The sequence below is a fragment of the Xenopus laevis genome, chromosome 8L, assembly GCF_017654675.1.
Source record: "Xenopus laevis strain J_2021 chromosome 8L, Xenopus_laevis_v10.1, whole genome shotgun sequence".
Classification (NCBI taxonomy): domain Eukaryota; kingdom Metazoa; phylum Chordata; class Amphibia; order Anura; family Pipidae; genus Xenopus; species Xenopus laevis.
In genome coordinates this window covers 93,592,173-93,612,780 of record NC_054385.1, presented here as the reverse complement: position 1 = coordinate 93,612,780, position 20,608 = coordinate 93,592,173, and the positions used below count along the sequence as shown (strand labels likewise).

Sequence of the window (20,608 nt, the reverse complement as noted above, 5' to 3'; positions counted from 1 at the left end):
GAATGTAGACAACATCAGACTGGAGGGCCTGAGACCCAATAGAGCTTCCACCAAAGGGGCTGTGAACCTCCTGCCCAAGTCCCTGCTGGCTCAGTCCAACCCAGAATGTAGATGGTTTGGCCTTTTTTTTTTTTTTTTTTAGAGATGACGCAAAATAGATGCATGGCAAAGCAGCCCCTAATGTTTGTGTTCTAAGTAAGTCTGAAAATGTGATTGGAATACAGTATATCCCAAACTGGAACTTAAAGGGATACTGTCATGGGAAAAAAATTTTTTTTCAAAATGAATCAGTTAATATTGCTGCTCCAGCAGAATTCTGCACTGAAATCCATTTCTCAAAAGAGCAGAAAAGGGATCCTGTCATCGGAAAATGTTTTTTTCAAAACACATCAGTTAATAGTGCTACTCCAGCAGAATTCTGCACTGAAATCCATTTCTCAAAAGAGCAAACAGATTTTTTTAATATTCAATTTTGAAATCTGACATGGGGCTAGATATTTTGTCAATTTCCCAACTGCCCCAGTCATGTGACTTGTGCCTGCACTTTAGGAGAGAAATGCTTTCTGGCATGCTGCTGTTTTTCCTTCTCAATGTAACTGAATGTGTCTCAGTGTGTTGTTCTTAGATCTACCAGGCAGCTGTTATCTTGTGTTAGGGAGCTGTTATCTGGTTACCTTCCCATTGTTCTTTTGTTTGGCTGCTGGGGGGGAAAAGGGAGGGGGGTGATATCACTCTAACTTGCAGTACAACAGTAAAGAGTGATTAAAGTTTATCAGAGCACAAGTCTCATGACTTGGGGCAGCTGGGAAATTGTCAATATGTCTAGCCCCATGTCAGATTTCAAAATTGAATATAAAAAAATCTGTTTGCTCTTTTGAGAAATGGATTTCAGTGCAGAATTCTGCTGGAGCAACACTATTAACTGATTCATTTAGAAAAAATTTTTTTCCCATGACAGTGTCCCTTTGTGGTTCGAACTGTACCGAATTTGAATTTTCGAGTTGGATTTTTGGTCAAAACGCCCAAATTCGAGTTGGGAATAATCCAAACTCAAATTCGAGTTTTATCAAGTTTTTTCTTAAATTAGATACTATTCGAGTTTCGGGTTCATTCGAGGTAAAAAAAAAAAAAACCTTTAACTTTCGACCTTTGATAAATCAGCCCCTTAGAAATGTTATGAATAATTGTCTGATAATAAGTAGAGATAGATTCTTACGACTTTTGAAGTACACAAGGAAGCAAGGGAATAAAATGTATATCTGGCTCATAGTTATATGAGGTCTCAAATGTGAGCAAGCCTCCTATAGTTCATAAGAAGGTTACAGATACATGAGCACATGGGCCTAATAGTTACCCAGCTAAAATTAAGGAAATATCCAAGACAGCAAATAAACATTCAACTTCTAATTTGACCCTAATTTATTATTTTCATTGCCTTCAAGCTGGGCCCACACATGAACTGCATTGGTTGGGTGGGGGGGAGACCTGCTGTTTGGGAACCACTGAATTAAACCTTTATTACTAAGTGATTTTTCATATTACATATAAGTAGACTGCAGTGATAATTACAGCGCAAGTAAGTGATCCATGCAGAGCTATCAAGGGAAAGTCAGCTCAGGACACAGGCAATTTCAAACTGGGACTTACACAAACTGTTGTTTCTGAGATGAGGTTTAGGACAATAAAAAGGATAGTTTTATGTGGTCTCCATTTGCAGATTCTAAATAGCTCTGACTAACTGGCTGATCTGATGCTTATGAAGGGGAGTTTTTTTTTACTCCGGCCACATATTATTGTCAGTTTTCTTTATTATACTTAGCACACGTTTCTGCCTGAAAGAACAGCCACTTAAGTAGGCCTTAGAGGCTTATTTTTGGGGTGAGTGCGCTGTATTTTGCCCGTTTTTCAGCAGCTAACCACAGTGCAGTGCTTTTATATTGAAGGTGCTATGGGCACAGTTTGGGGTTATGCAGGTGGGGATTAGACTTTAGTGGCTCTTTAAAGATATTGGGGTAGATTCACTAATGGGCGAATTTTCGCCAGTGTACGCTCCGAACAGCTCACAACAGTTCGCCTAGCGCAAATGCGCTACGACTACACCAATTCACTAGGCGATGAACGCCAGCGACTTTTCGCTAGCTTTGCTTCGGCAGAGTGACAATTTCTTAGCGATGATGCGCTAGCGTTCGTTTGTGCCTTGCAAAAATTCGCTAGTGATCTTATGCTTAGGTCAATTTGCATACGGCGGGTAATGTAAAGTTGTATGGAGGACTTTATTATAAACGTTGGTGCAAATGCTTGAAGTTACCACTTTTTATTACAAATGTGCAGGGACAAGAGAGTAAATATAATGCCCTACACATGAGCCCACTGTAAAATGAATGTTCCATATGTTAGGAAATGTCTGCAGAAAACCGGTTACCCAAGAAAAGTTTGTTAGGACTTTTGCAGACAATCCCGCTTCAAAAAAGGAAAAGTCGCCAGCGTTTTTGGAACTTTAATGCATTTTCGGCAGACAGGATATGATGTAAGTGACAGAAGACTGAGGAAGATCTCGCTTCTTTTTAGCACTTCGCCTGTTCTGAGGTGGCAAAGTCAACTCTGGCGAAAGAGGTAACGTTCAGTGAAATCCGCGCTTTAGTGAATTTGCGGAGTAACGACCTTTCGCCAGAGCGAAAAGTCACCTGGCGATAGAGTGCGAATGAACTCTAGCAAATTGGCACCTGTGCCTGTTAGTGAATTGGCGATGTCCCTTCGGGTGGCGACACTGACGAATTGTCGCTAGCATTAGCTACTTTGTATCATTGTATCATGACTTTGTACCCCATTAAATATCACTATAATACATTTTACAGTTTTAAAATGTTTCTGTTATTTTTGTTACATACAGGATTCAGGCTAAACAAATTACCCCCCCCCCTTTTGCTACACAGCTTTTAGGAGTTTAAAAGTACTTTGGTTGTGTTCATTCTGCTTCAGTTGAACTTTATCTGTCCCAGATTTACTCTTTCAATTTATGTTTCAGGGACAATATTTGCTGCAGCCCCATATCCGTTATCTGTAGTTATATTAATTGCAACAGACAGACCATGGGCATAGACATTTGGCTCATTGGCTGATGGGGTTATTTGATGCTATTTCCTATTATTGCATGCTCAACCTGCAGGCAGAATGCAGTGTCCTCTTATGACATAATTATAATGTCATATGTATGGGTTGAATTAAAATATATATACATGGATTATTTTTCTAATTTTGTAATAAGCAAAAAATAAAAGTATTGGTTTCCCGTTAATGCTCCCCAGTACTTCTATTCTGAAATAGTTGTGTTCCTTGGAATTACAGGCTATGGTGCTGATTGCAGGTCTGCCCTATAAAAAACGCTTGATTTCTATAGTGGGTCCTTCATTTTGGTTGCTGAGTGAGGTAGGCGTGAGGCTACATTAGGCGCACAATTAAGGTTTCATTTCAGTACAGAAAATAAAACCCGAAGCACATGTGAAGTAATTAAACCGCCGGGGCGTTAACACTTAATAATGTCAGTGCCTTGTTTGGATGGAACTTTTCAAGTGTTCCAGCATCAACAGAGAATGAAACGCTCGAGGTGTTTTATTGGAGGCCTTTCATTTTTTCCTGCTGCCAGATATGCATCTGTTTTCAGTTTGAGCTTTTTTGGTTTTGTGAAATGATTTTATTGGTTCAGGTTTCCCTTAGATGCCTTAAGCCAAGATGTAAGGAAGCAAGGCTTAACTGGAGTCCAACTTACCAAGAACAGCAACGTTCTGCAGGCATTTGTGCTATCATGTATTAATAAAGCATCCCTACTATACCAGTAAGGAACATAAACATTCATTATAAAGAAAAAAAGCTACTTGTTATATTGAATTTAATTGGTCCTAGGTTTGATTCCAGCCCAGGGTCGGACTGAGCCAATGGAGCTCCAGGTTAAAGCCTTGTGGGTCCTGCCGACCCAGACCTGTACCAGTCTACTGCCTGCGATGCACCCTGATCTCACCCCTGGCCTGATCCCGGCCACAATTAGAGAACAAATATGCACAGGGGGCCCGGATGGGGGGAGCAGTTGTGGCTGGGGGGCAAGGAGGCAGTGGGGGCGGTGGCAGAAGCCCTGGTGGGCCTCAGACCCTCCAGTTGAAACTGTTCCAGCCAGGCACTGTGCAAGGATTTGTTCACCCTCTGTGTGTGCTTTGGTTTTGCCAGGGTACCCCATGTTCCTTCTACTCTGCAAACACATGCAGGCAGGACTATTGGCACATTGGTGCTTCATATGTGAATGGGATAGGGGCCTTAGATCAGAAGCTCCACTGGGGCAGGGATTGATAGGAATGATGTGTAATCTCTGTGCAACATGCTGGGCTATATCAATACATTATACTAACAGCAGTGAGTGTGTCTAGGGTTTATAGTAAACAAACTGGCAATGGGTTGAATGTTTCTCTACATAAAAACTGTCTTCCCCTTTCCAGGTATCTGAACCATGTACGAGCTGCCGCCCCGCAGGATTTAGCCGGAGGCTACGTTTCCTCTCTTGCCTGCCACAGGGCACTACAGGACGCCTTTAGCGGACTATTCTGGCAGACACATTAGCCCATGTATCCCAGGCTGGAAGAAATGGAGACGTTGGCGTGGAATCAGGATTTAACATGAGCAGATCTGGTAAAACGACTGCCATCTGCACCAGCTGCTGTGCACTTTTATAATGGGAGCTGTGTTTAAGCACCAGAAATGCTGGAGTGAGAATGCATTTTGGAAAGCTAAAAAAATACATTTTTGCTCCTAAAGCACAACTGAAACAACAAGCCATGTCTGATGCCATTTAACTCACTGGCAATTACTGTAGTTGTAACATTTTGTTTATTTTTAAATAAAAGCAACTTTTATTCATTTGTGGATTTTCTCCTTTGTACAAGAATAAATGTTTCGAATACATTCTGTTTTATTTTTTTATTGTAAATTATTATGTATTTTTAGAGTGCCAACATATTGTGCAGCCCTGTAAAATAAATGTGTTTATTCAAAGAAATCACATGAATTACATACATATAACAGAGTTATACATAATGACCAGTACCGGTACAGAAGTTTAGGAAGGCCCTGTGCAAAAGTTTACAATCTAAAGGTGAAGGGAATGAGACACAAGGTGTGGGCAAGATCAGAAATAAGCAGGTGAGAGATTTGGTAGCTAAAGAGTGAGGGTAGGCTTCTCTAAATAAGTGTGTTTTAAGAGAGCTTTTGAAAGCAGAAAGGTTGGGAGAAAGTCGGACAGACCGTGGGAGAGAATTCCAGAGGAGGGGTGCAGCCCTTACAAAGTCTTGAATGAAAGCATGTGAGGAGGTAATGAGAGAAGAGTTGAGTAGCAGGTCAGTAGAGGAGCGTAGTAAGAGGTTTGGGTGAGTATATAGAGATGAGTTCAGAGATGTAGGGAGGGGCAGAGTTATGAAGTGCTTTGAATGTCCTGTTCATTAATTTGAATTTGATTCTGAAAGGTAGTGGAGGCCAGTGCAGGGATTGACAGAATGGCAAGGCAGAGGAGGAGCGGTTGCTGAGGTGTATGAGCCTCGCAGCAGTGTTCATTATGGACTGGAGAAGTGACAGTCTCTGACTGGGAAGGCTATTTAATAGAGCGTTACAGTAGTCTAGACGTGATATGATGAGAGAGTGAATAAGAATCTTGTGTGATTAATGATCGTATTTTGGATATGTTCCTTAGGTGGAAGTGACATGATTTAATAATGGACTGGATATGAGGAGTGAAGGACAGGGCGGAGTCTAGGATAACCCTAAGGCCTGGGGAGACAGGGTGATTATCTACTATAGATACTTCTGGCATGTTACGGGTGTTAATTGGAGGAATGAGAACCATTTCCGTTTTAGAGAGGTTTAATTTAAGGTAGCGTTGTGACATCCAAGTAGAAATAGTTGACAGGCAGGAGGAGACCCAAGAGATTATTATATGATCCACCTTATATATTTATACATAGTTATCATATCCCCCCTTAAGCGCCTCTTCTCCAGTGTGAACATCCCCAATTTGGCCAGTCTTTCCTCATAGCTAAGATTTTCCATACCTTTTACCAGCTTAATTGCCCTTCTCTGTACCCTCTCTAATACAATAATGTCCTTTTTGAGCTCTGGAGGCCAAAACTGTATGGCATATTCTAGATGGGGCCTTACCAGTGCTTTATACAGTGGAAGAATGACCCCTTTCTGCCCTGAATTAATGCCCCTTATAATACAGCTCAAGACCTTATTTGCCCTTGATGCTGCTGACTGGCATTGCTTGCTACATCCAAGTTTATTATCTACAAGGACTCCAAGGTCCTTTCCATACTTGATTTGCCTAGTGCAGTCCCATTAAGGGTATAAGTGGCTTGGATATTTTTACATCCCAGGTGCATTACATTACTTTTATCAACATTGAATCTCATTTGCCACTTAGCTGCCCAGATTGTCAGTTTGTCAAGATCCTGCTGCAAGGATGCCACATCCTGGATGGAATTAATTGAGCTGGATAGTTTTGTTTCATCTGCAAACACTGATACATTGCTTACAATGCCCTCCCCTAAGTCATTAATGAACAAGTTAAATAAAACTGGGCCCAATAACGAGCCCTGAGGGACCCCACTAAGAACCTTACTCCAAGTAGAGAATGTCCCATTAACAACCACCCTCTGTACCGATCCTGTAGTCAGTTTCCTATCCATGTGCAAATTACTTTATTAAGCCCAACAGACCTTCGAAAGCAGTCGTTTGTGGGGCACGGTATCAAACACTTTTGCAAAATCCAAGTAGATCACATCTACTGCATCTTACTTACGTCATCATAAAAAGCAATCAAATTTGTCTGACATGACCTTTCCTTCATAAAGCCATGCTGATTGCTGCTCATAATACCATTCACTAGGACAACATTTTGAATGTGATCCCTTAACAAGCCTTCAAATAATTTGCCTACCACAGATGTCAAAATTACTGGCCTATAATTGCCAGGCTGAGATCATAATCCCTTTTAAATATTGGAATGACATCAGCTTTTCTCCAATCCATAGGTACCATACCAGATGGTGTATGCCATCAGGCCCTGGAGCCTTGTTTACATTCATTTTTATTAAAGCTTTATGAATCTTATCCTGAATCAGCCACTGATTAGATTGAGCTGAGCCATCAGTGCAGCTATGAAGTGAGCCTGGGAACTCAGACTCCTCTATTGTTTACACTAAAGAAAAGAACTGATTTAGCACATTTGCCTTTTCTGTATCTGTTACAACCATACTGGTACCATTATTTATAGGAGCAACACTCTCAACCTGCATCTTTGTACTATTAATATATTCATAGTTCAGTCTCCACTCAAATCAATGCATGGTTTCTAGGGTAATTTGGACCCTAGCAGCTGAATTGCTGCAATTGCAAACTGGAGAGCTGCTGAATAAAAAGTTAATTTAAAGGTGAATAACCCCATTAATCATTAAGGCACAACAATCCTATTGGGCTTATATAATATTTAATCAATTATTTAGGAGACTTAAAGGGATCCTGTCATCAGAAAACATGTTTTTCAAAATGAATCTGTTAATAGTGCTACTCTAGCAGAATTCTGCACTGAAATCCATTTCTCAAAAGAGTAAACAATTTTTTTATATTCAATTTTGAAATCTGACATGGGGCTAGACATTTTGTCAATTTCCCAGCTGTCCCAGTCATGTGACTTGTGCCTGCACTTTAGGAGAGAAATTCTTTCTGGCAGGCTGCTGTTTTTCCTTCTCAATGTAACTGAATGTGTCTCAGTGGGACATGGGTTTTTACTATTGAGTGTTGTTCTTAGATCTACCAGGCAGCTGTTATCTTGTGTTAGGGAGCTGCTATCTGGTTACCTTCCCATTGTTCTTTTGTTTGGCTGCTGGGGGGGAAAAGGGAGGGGGGTGATATCACTCTAACTTGCAGTACAACAGTAAAGAGTGATTGAAGTTTATCAGAACACAAGTCACATGACTTGGGGCAGCTGGGAAATTGACAAAATGTCTAGCCCCATGTCAGATTTCAAAATTGAAATATGTCACTCTATCCCCCATGTTAGATTTCAAAATTGAATATAAAAAAAATCTGTTTGCTCTTTTGAGAAATGGATTTCAGTGCAGAATTCTGCTGAAGCAGCACTATTAACTGATTCATTTTTAAAAAATTTTTTTTTCCCATGACAGTATCCCTTTAAGGTATGGAGATCCAAATTACGGAAAAATCTGGAGAAGACTACATCGTGACCTGTAAATCTTTAAGACAGCAGGAGCTTCTGACCTAGAAAACTGCATCTATAATTGCCAAAAAAAAACAGTGTGTATCTATCTATCTATCTAAAATCGATGCAGGGATCAGCACACTCTAGTAAAGGTGAATTAAAGTGTTTTTATTTGTAACACAGCATTGTCCAACCTTTTACCAGGTGGGACCGAAACAACACTCTAATTCACCTTTACTAGAGTGTGCTGATCCCTGCATCGATTGTATCATTCCAATTGATCGTGCACCTCGCTTGCGACAATATATATACGTATATATATATATATCTATATATATATCTATATATTTATATCTATATATATATATATATCCCATGTGAGAAAGTAATTCACAGATTATACTCTCTGCTGGTCACACCCAGGGGTTAAGTACATATAATCCATCTGAAACTGTGAGTCACCGTCTTTAATCCAGAGGGCAATCAGTGGAACACTGTGCTTCATGAGATTTACAAATGTAGATATTCCGAAAAGGACTGCTCTGGTTACATACTAAGCTATGTTCATATACTTTTCTGTAGAGTAAATGAGGAAATATAACACAATTTAAGGGAACAGTAACACCAAAAAATGAGCTTTTAAAAGTAATTAAAACATATACTATACTGTTAGCATGCACTGGTAAATGTTGTGTGTTTGCTTCAGAAAGACTACTATAGTTTATATAAAAAAAAGCTGCTGTGTACCCATGGGGGCAGCTATTCAAGATGGAAAAAAGGCACAGGATACATAGCACATAACTGATAAGCCCTGTCCAATACAATGGTGTTTTTTCTTTATCTGCTGTGTAATCTGTGCTTTTTTCCAGTTTGAATGGCTGCCCCCATGGCTACACAGCAGCTTTTTTATATAAACTATAGTAGAGTTTATGAAGCCAACACACCAGTTGTACCAGAGCAGGGCAACACTACATGATATTTTCATTACTTTGACACTTTCAGGTTTTGATGGTACTGTTCCTTTAAAGTACATTTCTCTTATAAAGGTGGCTTAATTTCAAGAAGAAATAAAAAAAGACAGTTATACTTTAGATTAAAATCACTTTACTAGATGTGTGTTTGGCTAATACAAAACAAAAATGTAAAACAAAAGGAATGCTATTTGCATGATGGCAGCTCCAATGCCTTTTTCTTTTCTAATCCAATTTACTTTCTTTGGCTGTTCGAGGCCGTTTTGACTCTGGTTCACCTGAAAATAAAATGACAATATTGAATGACATTACTGGTTTGTTTGCAATTTGTCAACTCATTTCAGTCTGCAAACCATATTCTCTAAAAAAAAAAAAAAAAGTACCCAAAGTATCAGTGGACCCCAGTTTACACTATATCATTTGCTACTGTGCAATATTTTGTGCAATATTTTATACAACAGTTTTTACAGGTATGAGATCTGTAATCCAGAAACCAGTTATTCAGAAAGTTTTGAATTACGGAAAGTCTCTCCCACAGACTCCATTTTATCCAAATAATCCAAATTTTTAATAATAAATGTAATAATAAAACAGAACCTTGTACTTGATCCAAACTAAGATATGATTCATCCTTATTGGAAACATAACCAGCCTATTGGGTTGCTTCAATGTTTACGTGATTTTCTATCTAGTAGACTTAAAGGGGTGGTTCACCTTCAAACAACTAGTTTTCAGATAGATCACCAGAAATAATGACTTTTTCCAATGACTTTCTATGTGTCACCGTTTTTTTCTAATATTGAAGTGTCAAGTGTCTTTCACCTTCTGAAGCAGCCCCTGGGAGGGGGGGTCGCCGACCCTGTAAACTTCTAAATTGATACATTTAGTGGATACATTTCTTATCTTTGTCCCTGCTGAGCAGAATCTCTGGGCTTCATTACAGGCAGCTGTTTGAATTGATACAATAGTTGCGAATACTCCAGAGATGCGGCTGAGAAATGTATCAACTCAATGTTGCAAAATTGTAACGGTTCAGAGTCTGCACCCGAATTACTGAGTTGCCAGACTAAAACACCAGCGACACGAACATTCAACTTTAAACTTAGATTTTGGAAAAACAGTAAAGAAATAAAAGATGGAAAGTAATTGGAAAAAGTCTTTATTTCCGGGGAACAATCTAAAAACTGAATTAAAAAAAGTGTTTGGAAGGTGAACATCCCCTTTAAAGGGGTTGTTCACCTTTGAAAACGTTCAGTATGATGTAGAGCAGGGATCCCCAACCTTTTGAACCTGTGAGCAACATTCAGAAGTAAAAGGAGTTGGGGAGCAACACTAGCATGAAAAATGTTCTTGGGGTACCAAATAAGGGCTCTGATTGGCCATTTAGTAGCCCCTATGTGGATTGTCACCCTACATTGAGGTTCTGTTTGGCAGTACATCTGGTTTTTATACAACCAAAACTTGCCTCCAAGCCTGGAATTCAAAAATTAGTACCTGCTTTGAGGCCACTGGGAGCAACATCCAAGGGGCTGGAGAGCAACATGTTGCTCACGAGCTACTGGTTGGGGACCACTGATGTAGAGTAATATTCCGAGACAATTTGCAATTTGATTTCATTTTTTATTATTGGAGGTTTTTGAGTTATTGAGCTTTTTATTCAGCAGCTCTTCAATTTGCATGTTGAGCAATCTGGTAACTAGGGTCCAAATTACCCTAGCAACCATGCATTGATTTGAATAAGAGACTGGAATATGAATAGGAGAGTCTGAATAAAAGGATCAGTAATAAAAAGTAACAACAATACATTTGTAGCCTTACAGAGCGTTTGTTTTTTAGAAGGAGTCAGCGACGCCCATTTAAAAGCTGCAAAGAGAGGAAAATAACTATAAAAAAATATATAATGGAAACCAATTGAAAAGTTGCTTAGAATTAGCCGTTCTATACCATACTAAAATGTACCATAAAGGTGAACCACCCCTTTAAGGTATGAAGATCCAAATTACGAAAACCCCCAGGTCCTGAGCATTCTGGATAACGGGTCCCAGACCTTCACTTCTTGCTGTTCAATTCGTTTAGGCTATGATCCCTAACAAATAAAACAACAGGGTAGAAAGGTGTATGTTCCCAAGTACAAAACTATCCATTTGGCTTGCGGGCAAATCAATAGGTAGGATGCCATGCTGAATCAGCCCATAAATGGCAATCTTTTGATAATACATAATGAATAGCCAACTGAAAACTACCAGAAAAAAACAAAGGTATAAATAGACATAGGGAGGCACATTTATCAAAGGTCGAATTTTGAATTCATTTCAGTTTTTAAAAACTCCCCTAAACGCCCATGAATTCGACCAATCAAAATTAAATTTTTAAAACTCGGATGAATTGAATCGACACGAAAAATTCAATCGATTTGAATTTAACAAAGTCAATGTCAGGAAGGCTGCAAACAGCTCCAAATTGATCCCTGGATCTATCCCACTGACTAAAAAAGAGCGAAAGTGGCGAAAAGTCAACGTTGAGTTTTTAAAAGACCAGAGTATGATAAATCTCGAAAATTTAATTTGAATTTTTTTAAAAACTAGAATGGCATTTGAATAACTCTCTAGTTGAATTTGACAGTTTTGGCCATAAAAAAAATTCTAAAGCTTGAATTTTCAATAGATCTGCCCCATAGTGTTTCTAGAAAATTGTGTTGATTTTGCATTTAGCCACTCAATGAAGCATGCAGAGAAAAGCAAGAGGTGCTGTTAGGTCTCAAAGGCAATGCTCATCAACAGGCCACACTGAGGGATATCCGAATTCTCCTACAAGATAGATCAGATGAATTGGGTGCTGATGATTGGCATCACTTACCAGTGTCTGACTGGAAAAGCACAGAAGTGGGTAGCTGGAAACTGATGCACACCATCTCTTTGTTTGGTGCCACATTCCTCACAAGGTGCAGAGAACAATCTTCTAAAGTCGTTCCCAAAAAGGACTCTGCTCTTGCTTTCACATCCTGCAGGGGGTCATCATCTTTTGAGAAGCTATAGCAATGTATAGTTGGAACAATGAAACTGCTACATGGCTCTTCTTCCAGCAGGTTTTTGAAGGCATCAAGAAATTCCACAGCTAGTGCCGGCAAATTCATAGCAATATGAAGACTGGGTTTCTCCTCTGCAGAAGGCACATTCGCATACTTAAGTAACTCTTTCTTTATAGTTGTCTTTATAAAGTCTCTTCCATCAGCATTAAATGTCTGGACCCTTCTTTCTACTTTATTAAGTTTGCAGTTATGTAGTAACCATTTATAGGATTCTGGATTCAGGTCATTGGCATACACCGTGCAGTTTTTTTTGGCAGCGGGAATAGCGAAAGGTCCCACACCAGCAAACACATCAAACAGCACATCTCGGGCTTTTAATAATCCAATGATGCGATCGTGCTCTGTGGCAAGGCGTGGATTCCAATAGACTTTGGAGAAGTCAAATTCATAAGTGACGTAGTTTTCCTTAACCTAAAATGAGAAAGATCTTCAGAACAGGAAACAAAATATTTTTTTTTTTTTAAAAAAAATCAAGCATAAACAGGGAATGAAATAACCCCAAAAAAATTCATGTAAAATTGTGCAATATGTTTTTCGGAGCAATTTCTTTGCCACTTTTAAAGATAATATAATGAACAGTGATTGGTAAAGTGAAACAGGTTGGTCCATTTCAACCATCACTATTAGTGACTTTGAAACAGCAGTGCCTCTGTATTGTTCGACCGGCCAGCCATCAGAAAGTTACATTACATTCTGTTCAGTAACTGCGTTCAAACGGAGAAACATTGGATGACACTTCTTTGCTCAGCTTGAAGCTAACCACAGCATAGGGTGGTGCTGTGTAAATTCATAATATAAGCAGTGTAATTTATAAAAATTGCTCAGTAGTGCACTCTGATCAATTTTACATGAATTTGTTTTAGGGTGTTTAGTTTTACTTAAAGGAACAATTTAGTGTAAATAGATAGGCTGTGTAAAATAAAAATGTTTCTAATATAGTTAGTTAGCCAAAAATGCAATGTATAGAGGCTGGAGTGACTGTCTAACATAATAGCCAGAACTTCCTGCTTTACAGCTCTCTAACTCTTGAGTTAGTCAGCAACTTTCAGGGGACCACATGGGACATAACTGTTCAGAGAGTTTGCAATTGGTCCTCAGCATTCAGCTCAGATTCAAAAGCAACAGATATGACCCATGAGGCCCCCCCCCCCCCAAGTCTCCGATTGGTTACTGCCTGGTAACCAATCAGTGGAAACCAAGAGAGCTATGAAGCAGTAGTATTCTGCTTATGTTACAGTCCCTCCAGCCTTAATACATAACATTTTTGGTTAATTAACTGTATTGAAATGTCTGTGGATAAAGCCCACAGGATAATACACATCATACACAACTACAGGGATATTCTGATACATTATATACATACACAAACATATAGAACTTAGACTAACCTTTGTTATCATGTTTTCTTCACCTGCCAACACTTCCATCTGGAAATTCCTGTATGCTGAATCAATTGTGTTGGTTTTATTTACGACAGATGTAATACCTGGATTCTTGTCTAATATAACTTGACCTGTGAAAAAGAAGGAATTGTTTATGCTACAACTGCAGTAACAACACATTAGGCTAGAAATCCTGCACCATATGTTTTGGGCTACTGTACCAACCCAATGCCCTTGCAGCAGTGCAGATCTATTTCTACCAAGAGAAAAGCAGTGTTTTTTCTTTTTGCTACTGATTTTATGATTTCCACTGACCCCTAAGCTTAGCTTCTCAACAGCAGCCATGAAAGCATGGGTCATTAGGTTATATGTCAGGTGAACCTCTGGGCTTGTACACTAAGTTTAACATATAAAATATAGCATTCCTAGATTCTTTTTATGCCTTACTCCTTTAAAGGGGATATCCATCTAAAATTAAATTGATTCTGTCACAGGAAAACATGTTTTTTTTCTGAACATATCATTTAATAGCACTGCTACCGCAGAATTTTGCACTGAAATCCATTTTTCAAAAGCGCAAACAGGTTTTTTTTTATATTTAAGTTTGGAATCTGACATGGAGGCTCGACATGTTAGTTAGGAATTTTCCATATAATGGATCTTTCCGTCTACTAGAAAATCATGTAAATAAACCCAATAGGCTGGGCTTGCTTCCAATAAAGATCAATTATATCTTAGTTTGGATCAAGTACATAGCACTGTTTTATTATTACAGAGAAAAAGGAAATCATTTAAAAAAAGAAATTTAATTATTTGGATAAAATGGAGTCTATGGAAGAGGGCCTTTCCATAATTGTGAGCTTTTTGGAGAATGGGTTTCCGCATAACGGATCCCATACCTGTACCAGGTACAGGTACGAATAGGAAAATGAATAGGCAAGGGGCTGAATAGAAAGAGAAGTAATAAAAACTAGCAATAACAATAAAATTGTAGCCTCACAGAGCAATAGTTTTTGATGCTAGAGTCAGTGACACACTTTTGAAAGATGGAAAGATCAGAAGAAAAAGAAATAATTTAAAAGCTATAAAAAATAAATAATGAAGAACCAATGGAAAGTCACCAATTTAACTTAAAGGTGAACCACTCCTTTAATAAACAAATTCACAGATTAATAATATATATCTAATACAAATCCAAATATATAACTGGTATTATTGCAACTACAGCATCAGCAGTACAGAGTCAAATACTTGAATCAAAGGGGAGATTTGGTACGTACCAATTACATTTTTGTATGGAAGCTGATGGTCTCGGAGATTCATATGAGCAATGTGTCCAACCCTGCTGAATCCGGAGGTAACATCTTGGCCTTTAGGTAGAACTGCCCTTAAGATTTCTTCACATTTAAAGTTTTCATAAGTGAGCTGCAGTTCATACTGAGAAACCTGAGGGCTAACGTCGAACTGTTTGAAAAGTGCATGATCACTTTCAGCAAACGAGTCTATGGATTTCACTTTATAAGGGTCCAATAAGACCAGTTTGTTGACTTCATCTTTCGGATCCTCAATGACTCTCTTTAGGCTAGGCCTTTGGATAAGTCTGTGTTTAAGAGACTTCATGAGTCTATTGATTATTTCTTTTTTTACTTTAATTACCGGAACGTGTATGGTTTTATTGAAAGCATCCCGATTTAGACAAGTCATCCCACGTACTTCAGGATTTGGGGTGTACAGCCCCATTTCATTGTGACTATCTTGCATTTCTGCCATGGTACAGAAGCAGCTTCTTGTAGATGATATGTTTGGTGAAAGTAGGGGTGGACACCAGAAGCTAAGACCTAGCGTACTCAGAACACCGGCAATGGGGGTGTTTGGTAGGTTCCCAGAAAAATGCAATAGGCTCAGAATCCTGAAAGAGAGGATATACAAGCAACAGTAAAAAAAAAAAAAAAAAAAAAGTAAAACAGCTATTGACATGTTTCACTGCTAAATCTACTGCACATGCACCCACAGTGCACATTCATTTGAATAACCTTAATCCTATTGTCGTCAATATGCTTAATTGTATGCAAATTAATTACAAAGAACTGTGCATGCACAGAAGCAATGCAGCTTTATGGACTGAGTTTATTTCTCCCCACTGCCGATCTTCTGCACCTTAATAGAAGGAGGGGTCAGCCATTCTGCAGAGGTGAAAGTCAAATCCACAGCATGAGTATGAACAAACGTTAGGTTACACTAGGAAAAGTCTTTGGTAACCACTTTGGTAAGACCTTGCAAAAAATTTAATTCCCCCCCTTTAATGCTTTTAAAGGAGAAGGAAAGTTGTTTACCACTTGGGGTGCCAAATGTTAGGCACCCCCAAGTGATTGTATTTACTTACCTGAAACCCCGGGCCGGTGCTCCTATCAGCAGAAAACTGCACCGGCCCGAGATTATACCAGTAAGCACCACGGAACGCTTCTCTTCCGTCTTCCGCTTTCTTCACGCAGCTGTGCATGTGCAGTAAAACGATAAGCCGAACTTTAACTAATAAGTCAGCAATTTTATTCAACTGCGCATGTCTCATCTCCCACCATCCATACTCAAAACCTTCTACAGAGGGACTATCGAGAGCATCCTGAGCAGCTGTATCACTGTCTGGGCTGGGAACTGCACTGTCATGGAGCGCAAGACTCTACAGAGGATAGAGAAGATCATAGGTCTTCCTTCCATCACGGACATTTACACCACTCGCTGCATCCGTAAAGCCACCAGCATTGTGGCTGATCCAACACACCGGTGTCCTCACATTCACTGTTCACACTCCTGCCATCTGGAAAAAGGTACTGAAGCATTAGGGCCCTCACTACCAGACTGTGTAACAGTTTCTTCCCTCAAGCCATAAGGCTCCTGAATACTCAGGGACTGGACAGATCTCTCTCTCACACACGCACTCCATCTGACCTTACTATATACCACAACGTTACACAGCCACTGTACGCAATTGGATACAATTGTTCTCTATGAGCACATCTGCACTTTATCATGTTCTTACTATCATATCTCAATAATACACCCATCATGTCTGATGTTTAGCATTATTTACTCAACATATTACATCTGCTGAGTGTGCACTGTCTTGTCCTGTCCCTGCACTGTCCTGTCTTGCAGAAGTTGCATATTTTTGCACTTTTTGTCTGTTGTCTGGTACATCTATGTTGTGTGTAGCACCATGGTCCTAGAGGAACGTTGTTTCGTTTCACTGTGTACTGTACAAACGTATATGGATGAAATGACAATAAACTCACTCTTGACTTGATGTGTTTGCCCTGGGAAATCTGAAGCAAGAAGAAGCTCAAAGTGGATCGCTCCGTAGTACTCGCTGGAATAACCCCGGGCCAGTGCAGTTTTCTGCTGATAGGAGCACTGGCCCGGGGTTTGAGCTAAGTCAATACAATCACTTGGGGGTGCCTAACATTTGGCACCCCCAAGTGCAGGATGCCTTTACTTTTCCTTTAAAGGGGAAGGAAACCTAGTCGGCGCAAACCCCCCACCCCCCCTGGCCTACCCGTCCCGCTGGGCAAATGCCCCTAACTTGTTACTTACCCTTCTGCGCAGGTCCAGTCCAGGGAGTTCACTGACGACATCTTCTTCCACGCGATCTTCTTCCTGCTTTGAAAGGCGCATGCGCAGTAGGATCATTTCGTCGGTATGATCTGCGCAGTAGATCCGTACCGGCGAAATGATCCTACTGCGCATGCGCCAAAACGCCGTTCACAGCAGGAAGATGATTGCGTGGAAGAAGATGTCGTCGGTGAACTCCCTGGACTGGACCTGCGCAGAAGGGTAAGTAACAAGTTAGGGGCATTTGCCCAGCGGGACGGGTAGGCCAGGGGGGAGGAGGGAGGGTGGGCAACAAATGGGAGGGGGGTGGGGGGGTTTGCGCTGACTAGGTTTCCTTCCCCTTTAAGGGAAAATACTTTGGTAACTGGCTTTCATACCCATGGACTGACATGCTGGGTGTTCCGGTACTGTTCTCTGCCTGGGACGTTGAATGTTGGGGGTAGACTTTCAAAATTAACAAGAAAACTGCCATAGTCAGCTTCAGGTATCTGTGCCCGTTGCAGGTATATGTGATTGACTGTAGTTGACTGTGCAGTAGTTGAGTTACCATTATAAGATTACCCAGGGTTTACTGCCCGGTTAACAGTAATATGTAACACAATATATAACACAGCATACTATGTTTAAACACGAGTACACAGTAAGGACATTCATACTTGCTATATAATAAGAAATAATTGACCTTCAAGGGAGATCTGATCTATATAAAGCAAATACACCTGAATAACTTGGATGTTTGCGTCAATTACCTTCCTTATATACTATATTAACATAAGCTTGGGAGACTATGTCCTTATTTATACCACATGCAAAAACAAGTAAGTTAGAGGAATAGTTATATCAACAAGTTAAAGTGTTTTAAAGTAAAATATAATGTACTGATGCCCTGCACTGGTAAAACTGGTGTGTTAACTTCAGAAACACTACTATATTAACAGCTGTGTAGTGATGAGGGAAGCCATTTGAGCTGAAAGAGGGTAAATGGCACAGGTTAACAGAAAAGCTCTGTAGAATACAATGGGGTTAATCAGGCCCAGACTGGCAATCTGTAGGTTCTGGCAAATGCCACAGGGGCTGCTATAGGTTTAGGGTGCCATAGAAAGTCAAGTGGGCTGGTGGGGGCTGTTTGGGCCTCTGTGTACCTAAAATGCCAAGGCCTATTTTAATTCTCAGTCCAGACCTGGGGTCAATTCTTACATAGGATACATAAACCCATTGTATTTTACATAGCTTATCTTGTATGTATCCTGTCCCTTTACTCTTTTTGTCCATATTGCATAGCTGCCCCAATGGCTTCACATCGGCTTATTACTATATAAAACGATATAAGTGTTTCTGAACCAAACTAGTCTTTTTTTTATCAGTGCAAGGCAGCAGTAATTTTCATTACCGTAAAGCAGTTTTATTTTTCGAGGACAAAAGCAGCGCAATTTTCATCGATTTCCTGTTAAACACGTGTGCTGGACGCGTCTGGAAACACTCTGTAAATAGGAGATGGCTTTTCCCCGTCTGAATGAGCAGTAATAGCAAAACACACTTAAATGTGACACGGAGAAAGTTTCTCGGTTCATGGTGACATCAGTTTTAATATCACTGACCCTCACCTCATGCTGCTATTGCTCCTCCATGGCTATGCGGTGACGTCATTAACCCGCGACTACGGGCAGGGAAGGCAGTCAGAGACTAAGGGCGTCACGTGCAAAAAGAGGGCAGGGAATAGGGAATTTGCTTGTTTACAATGTTATTATGAATAAGCTGTGAGTAGTTGTGTCCATAGTCACCTGATGTCAGACTGTGGTGGATATTTGTCCGGAAGCGGCTCCTGCTCCCAAGCGAACCTTCCTTCAGAATGCAGAGCAGTGACAGCAGTATCAATACGCTCTATGGGCAACATGTATCAGCTGGACAGGACGAATCTACTCCCTTACTTGGGAATGTAAGTCTGCTTTTCCGTGTTGTTTTTAGTTGTGTTGTTCCCTTTATGATAACTGTAACTGCTGTGTACTGGGAACTTTACTCACACACCCAGAATATCGATAATATGATTCTGTGTAGACTATAGGGTTAAATGGATTGTTCACCTTAAAGTCAACTTATTTCATTTGGTCTTTCCTTATTATTTATTTTATAGTTTTTGAATTTCTTCTGACTCCGCTTTCAAATGGGTGTCACAAATGCTAAAAACAATTGCTCTTTAAGGCTACAAATTTATTGCAATTTCTATTTTTTATTACTCATGTTTATAGTTAAGCCCTCTCTTATTCATAGCCTCTCATTCAAATCAGTGCACGGTTTCTAAGGTAATTTGGACCCTAGCAACCAGATTGCTTACATTGCAAACTAGAGAGCCACTGAATAATGTTTTAGATATCACTGTCTGTCTACAACAGACATATCCAAAGTGCGGCCCGGGGGCCAATTGCGGCCCGTTTTCAAATTTACACCGGCCCTCCATCATGAAGTTAATAATGAGCCCCCCCAGCACAGTGCAATCAGGAATCCCAGTAGTATTAAGGCGCATTAGTGAAATGATCTGCCACGTAGAGACGCACTGTTTTCGAATACTTCTTTAGGGCTGAAGGTGTCAATAGACGTACTGATGTGCCAGTACAGTAAACTAAAGAAGTATGGCGTCACTACGTTCCAGTACGTGTCTATTACTAACACCTTCAGCACACAGACAGTAGTAAAGACCAAGTGGCAGATCATTTCACTAATGTGCCCAAATATTACTGCTACAATTACTCGATTCCTGTAATTTAATGTTAATGGTTCAAAAAAGTCGGGCTGAATGGTTGGCCCACACACATTTTCACCTCACCAAATCTGGCCCTCGTTGCAAAAAGTTTGGGCACCCCTGATCTACAACATACTCAAACGTGAACAACCCCTTTAAAGGTGTCCTCCACCCAATGACAGAAAAATTTAATTCTAAAAGACATTCAACTATACATTCATTAAAGATTGTCAATGGTTTACAAACTTATTTGTATATTCACTTAATATTGACAGCAGAATTTGTCAGGTTGGTTACATTCGCTGCACTTCTGGTTGTGACACCTGCTAGCTAGCGATTAAATCTGATGATCATACACGCCATGTCAGGCAACTGTCCGTGTTGGAGTATATTTGGGGCACATATGCACAATCGAATGGAGCTTTAGAAATGATCGATGTTAATAATGATGAAGTATAACATAAGTTAAAGGATGTGATACCTGTAGCAGTCTCAGCATGAGCCTGTTTTACACTAGTGGCAATCTCTGTATATTTCTAGGCTCATATTAGTCACTATAATAGTGTATAC

General features: G+C 39.9%; 3 protein-coding genes across 5 annotated transcripts in view; 2 read left to right on the top strand and 1 right to left on the bottom strand.

Moving 5' to 3' along the window:
* mnat1.L (MNAT1, CDK activating kinase assembly factor L homeolog) overlaps positions 1-4,899 on the top strand; it is a 98,981-nt gene extending 94,082 nt beyond the window's left edge. Inside the window, 1 exon segment of the mRNA NM_001086892.2 lies at positions 4,485-4,899. Within this exon segment, the coding sequence (NP_001080361.1) occupies positions 4,485-4,605 (121 nt within the window). The 3' untranslated portion in view covers positions 4,606-4,899.
* Positions 4,900-9,341: 4,442 nt separating this feature from the next.
* Positions 9,342-19,206, bottom strand: trmt5.L (tRNA methyltransferase 5 L homeolog). 3 transcript variants are annotated; one of them, XM_018229228.2, is made up of 5 exons: positions 19,083-19,206; positions 14,976-15,604; positions 13,702-13,826; positions 12,082-12,724; positions 9,342-9,503 (listed from the first exon to the last, which is right to left on the bottom strand). In XM_018229228.2, exons 1-5 carry the CDS (start codon positions 19,193-19,195, stop codon positions 9,451-9,453), a joined length of 1,563 nt encoding a protein of 520 aa, XP_018084717.1. In that variant the 5' UTR covers positions 19,196-19,206; the 3' UTR covers positions 9,342-9,450. The 3 variants fall into 3 exon arrangements, with proteins under 3 accessions (XP_018084717.1, XP_018084719.1, XP_018084718.1); XM_018229230.2 differs by lacking the exon at positions 19,083-19,206 and adding an exon at positions 18,906-19,041; XM_018229229.2 differs by lacking the exon at positions 19,083-19,206 and adding an exon at positions 18,692-18,890.
* Positions 19,102-20,608, top strand: part of slc38a6.L (solute carrier family 38 member 6 L homeolog) — a 36,483-nt gene continuing 34,976 nt past the window's right edge. Inside the window, exon 1 of the mRNA XM_041573103.1 lies at positions 19,102-19,237. Within this exon, the coding sequence (XP_041429037.1) occupies positions 19,151-19,237 (87 nt within the window). The 5' untranslated portion in view covers positions 19,102-19,150. The remainder of the gene's footprint in view (positions 19,238-20,608) is intronic.

What these genes read in the sequence shown, in the direction of transcription:
- trmt5.L (XM_018229228.2), bottom strand. Translation starts at nt 19,195, where the DNA reads ATGTTGCCCATAGAGCGTATTGATACTGCTGTCACTGCTCTGCATTCT. An exon ending in AAGAAAACATGATAACAAAG is followed by an intron (nt 12,725 to 13,701) that starts GTTAGTCTAAGT and finishes TTCTCATTTTAG; the next exon opens with GTTAAGGAAAACTACGTCAC. An exon ending in GCTTTTCCAGTCAGACACTG is followed by an intron (nt 9,504 to 12,081) that starts GTAAGTGATGCC and finishes TTTTATTTTCAG; the next exon opens with GTGAACCAGAGTCAAAACGG.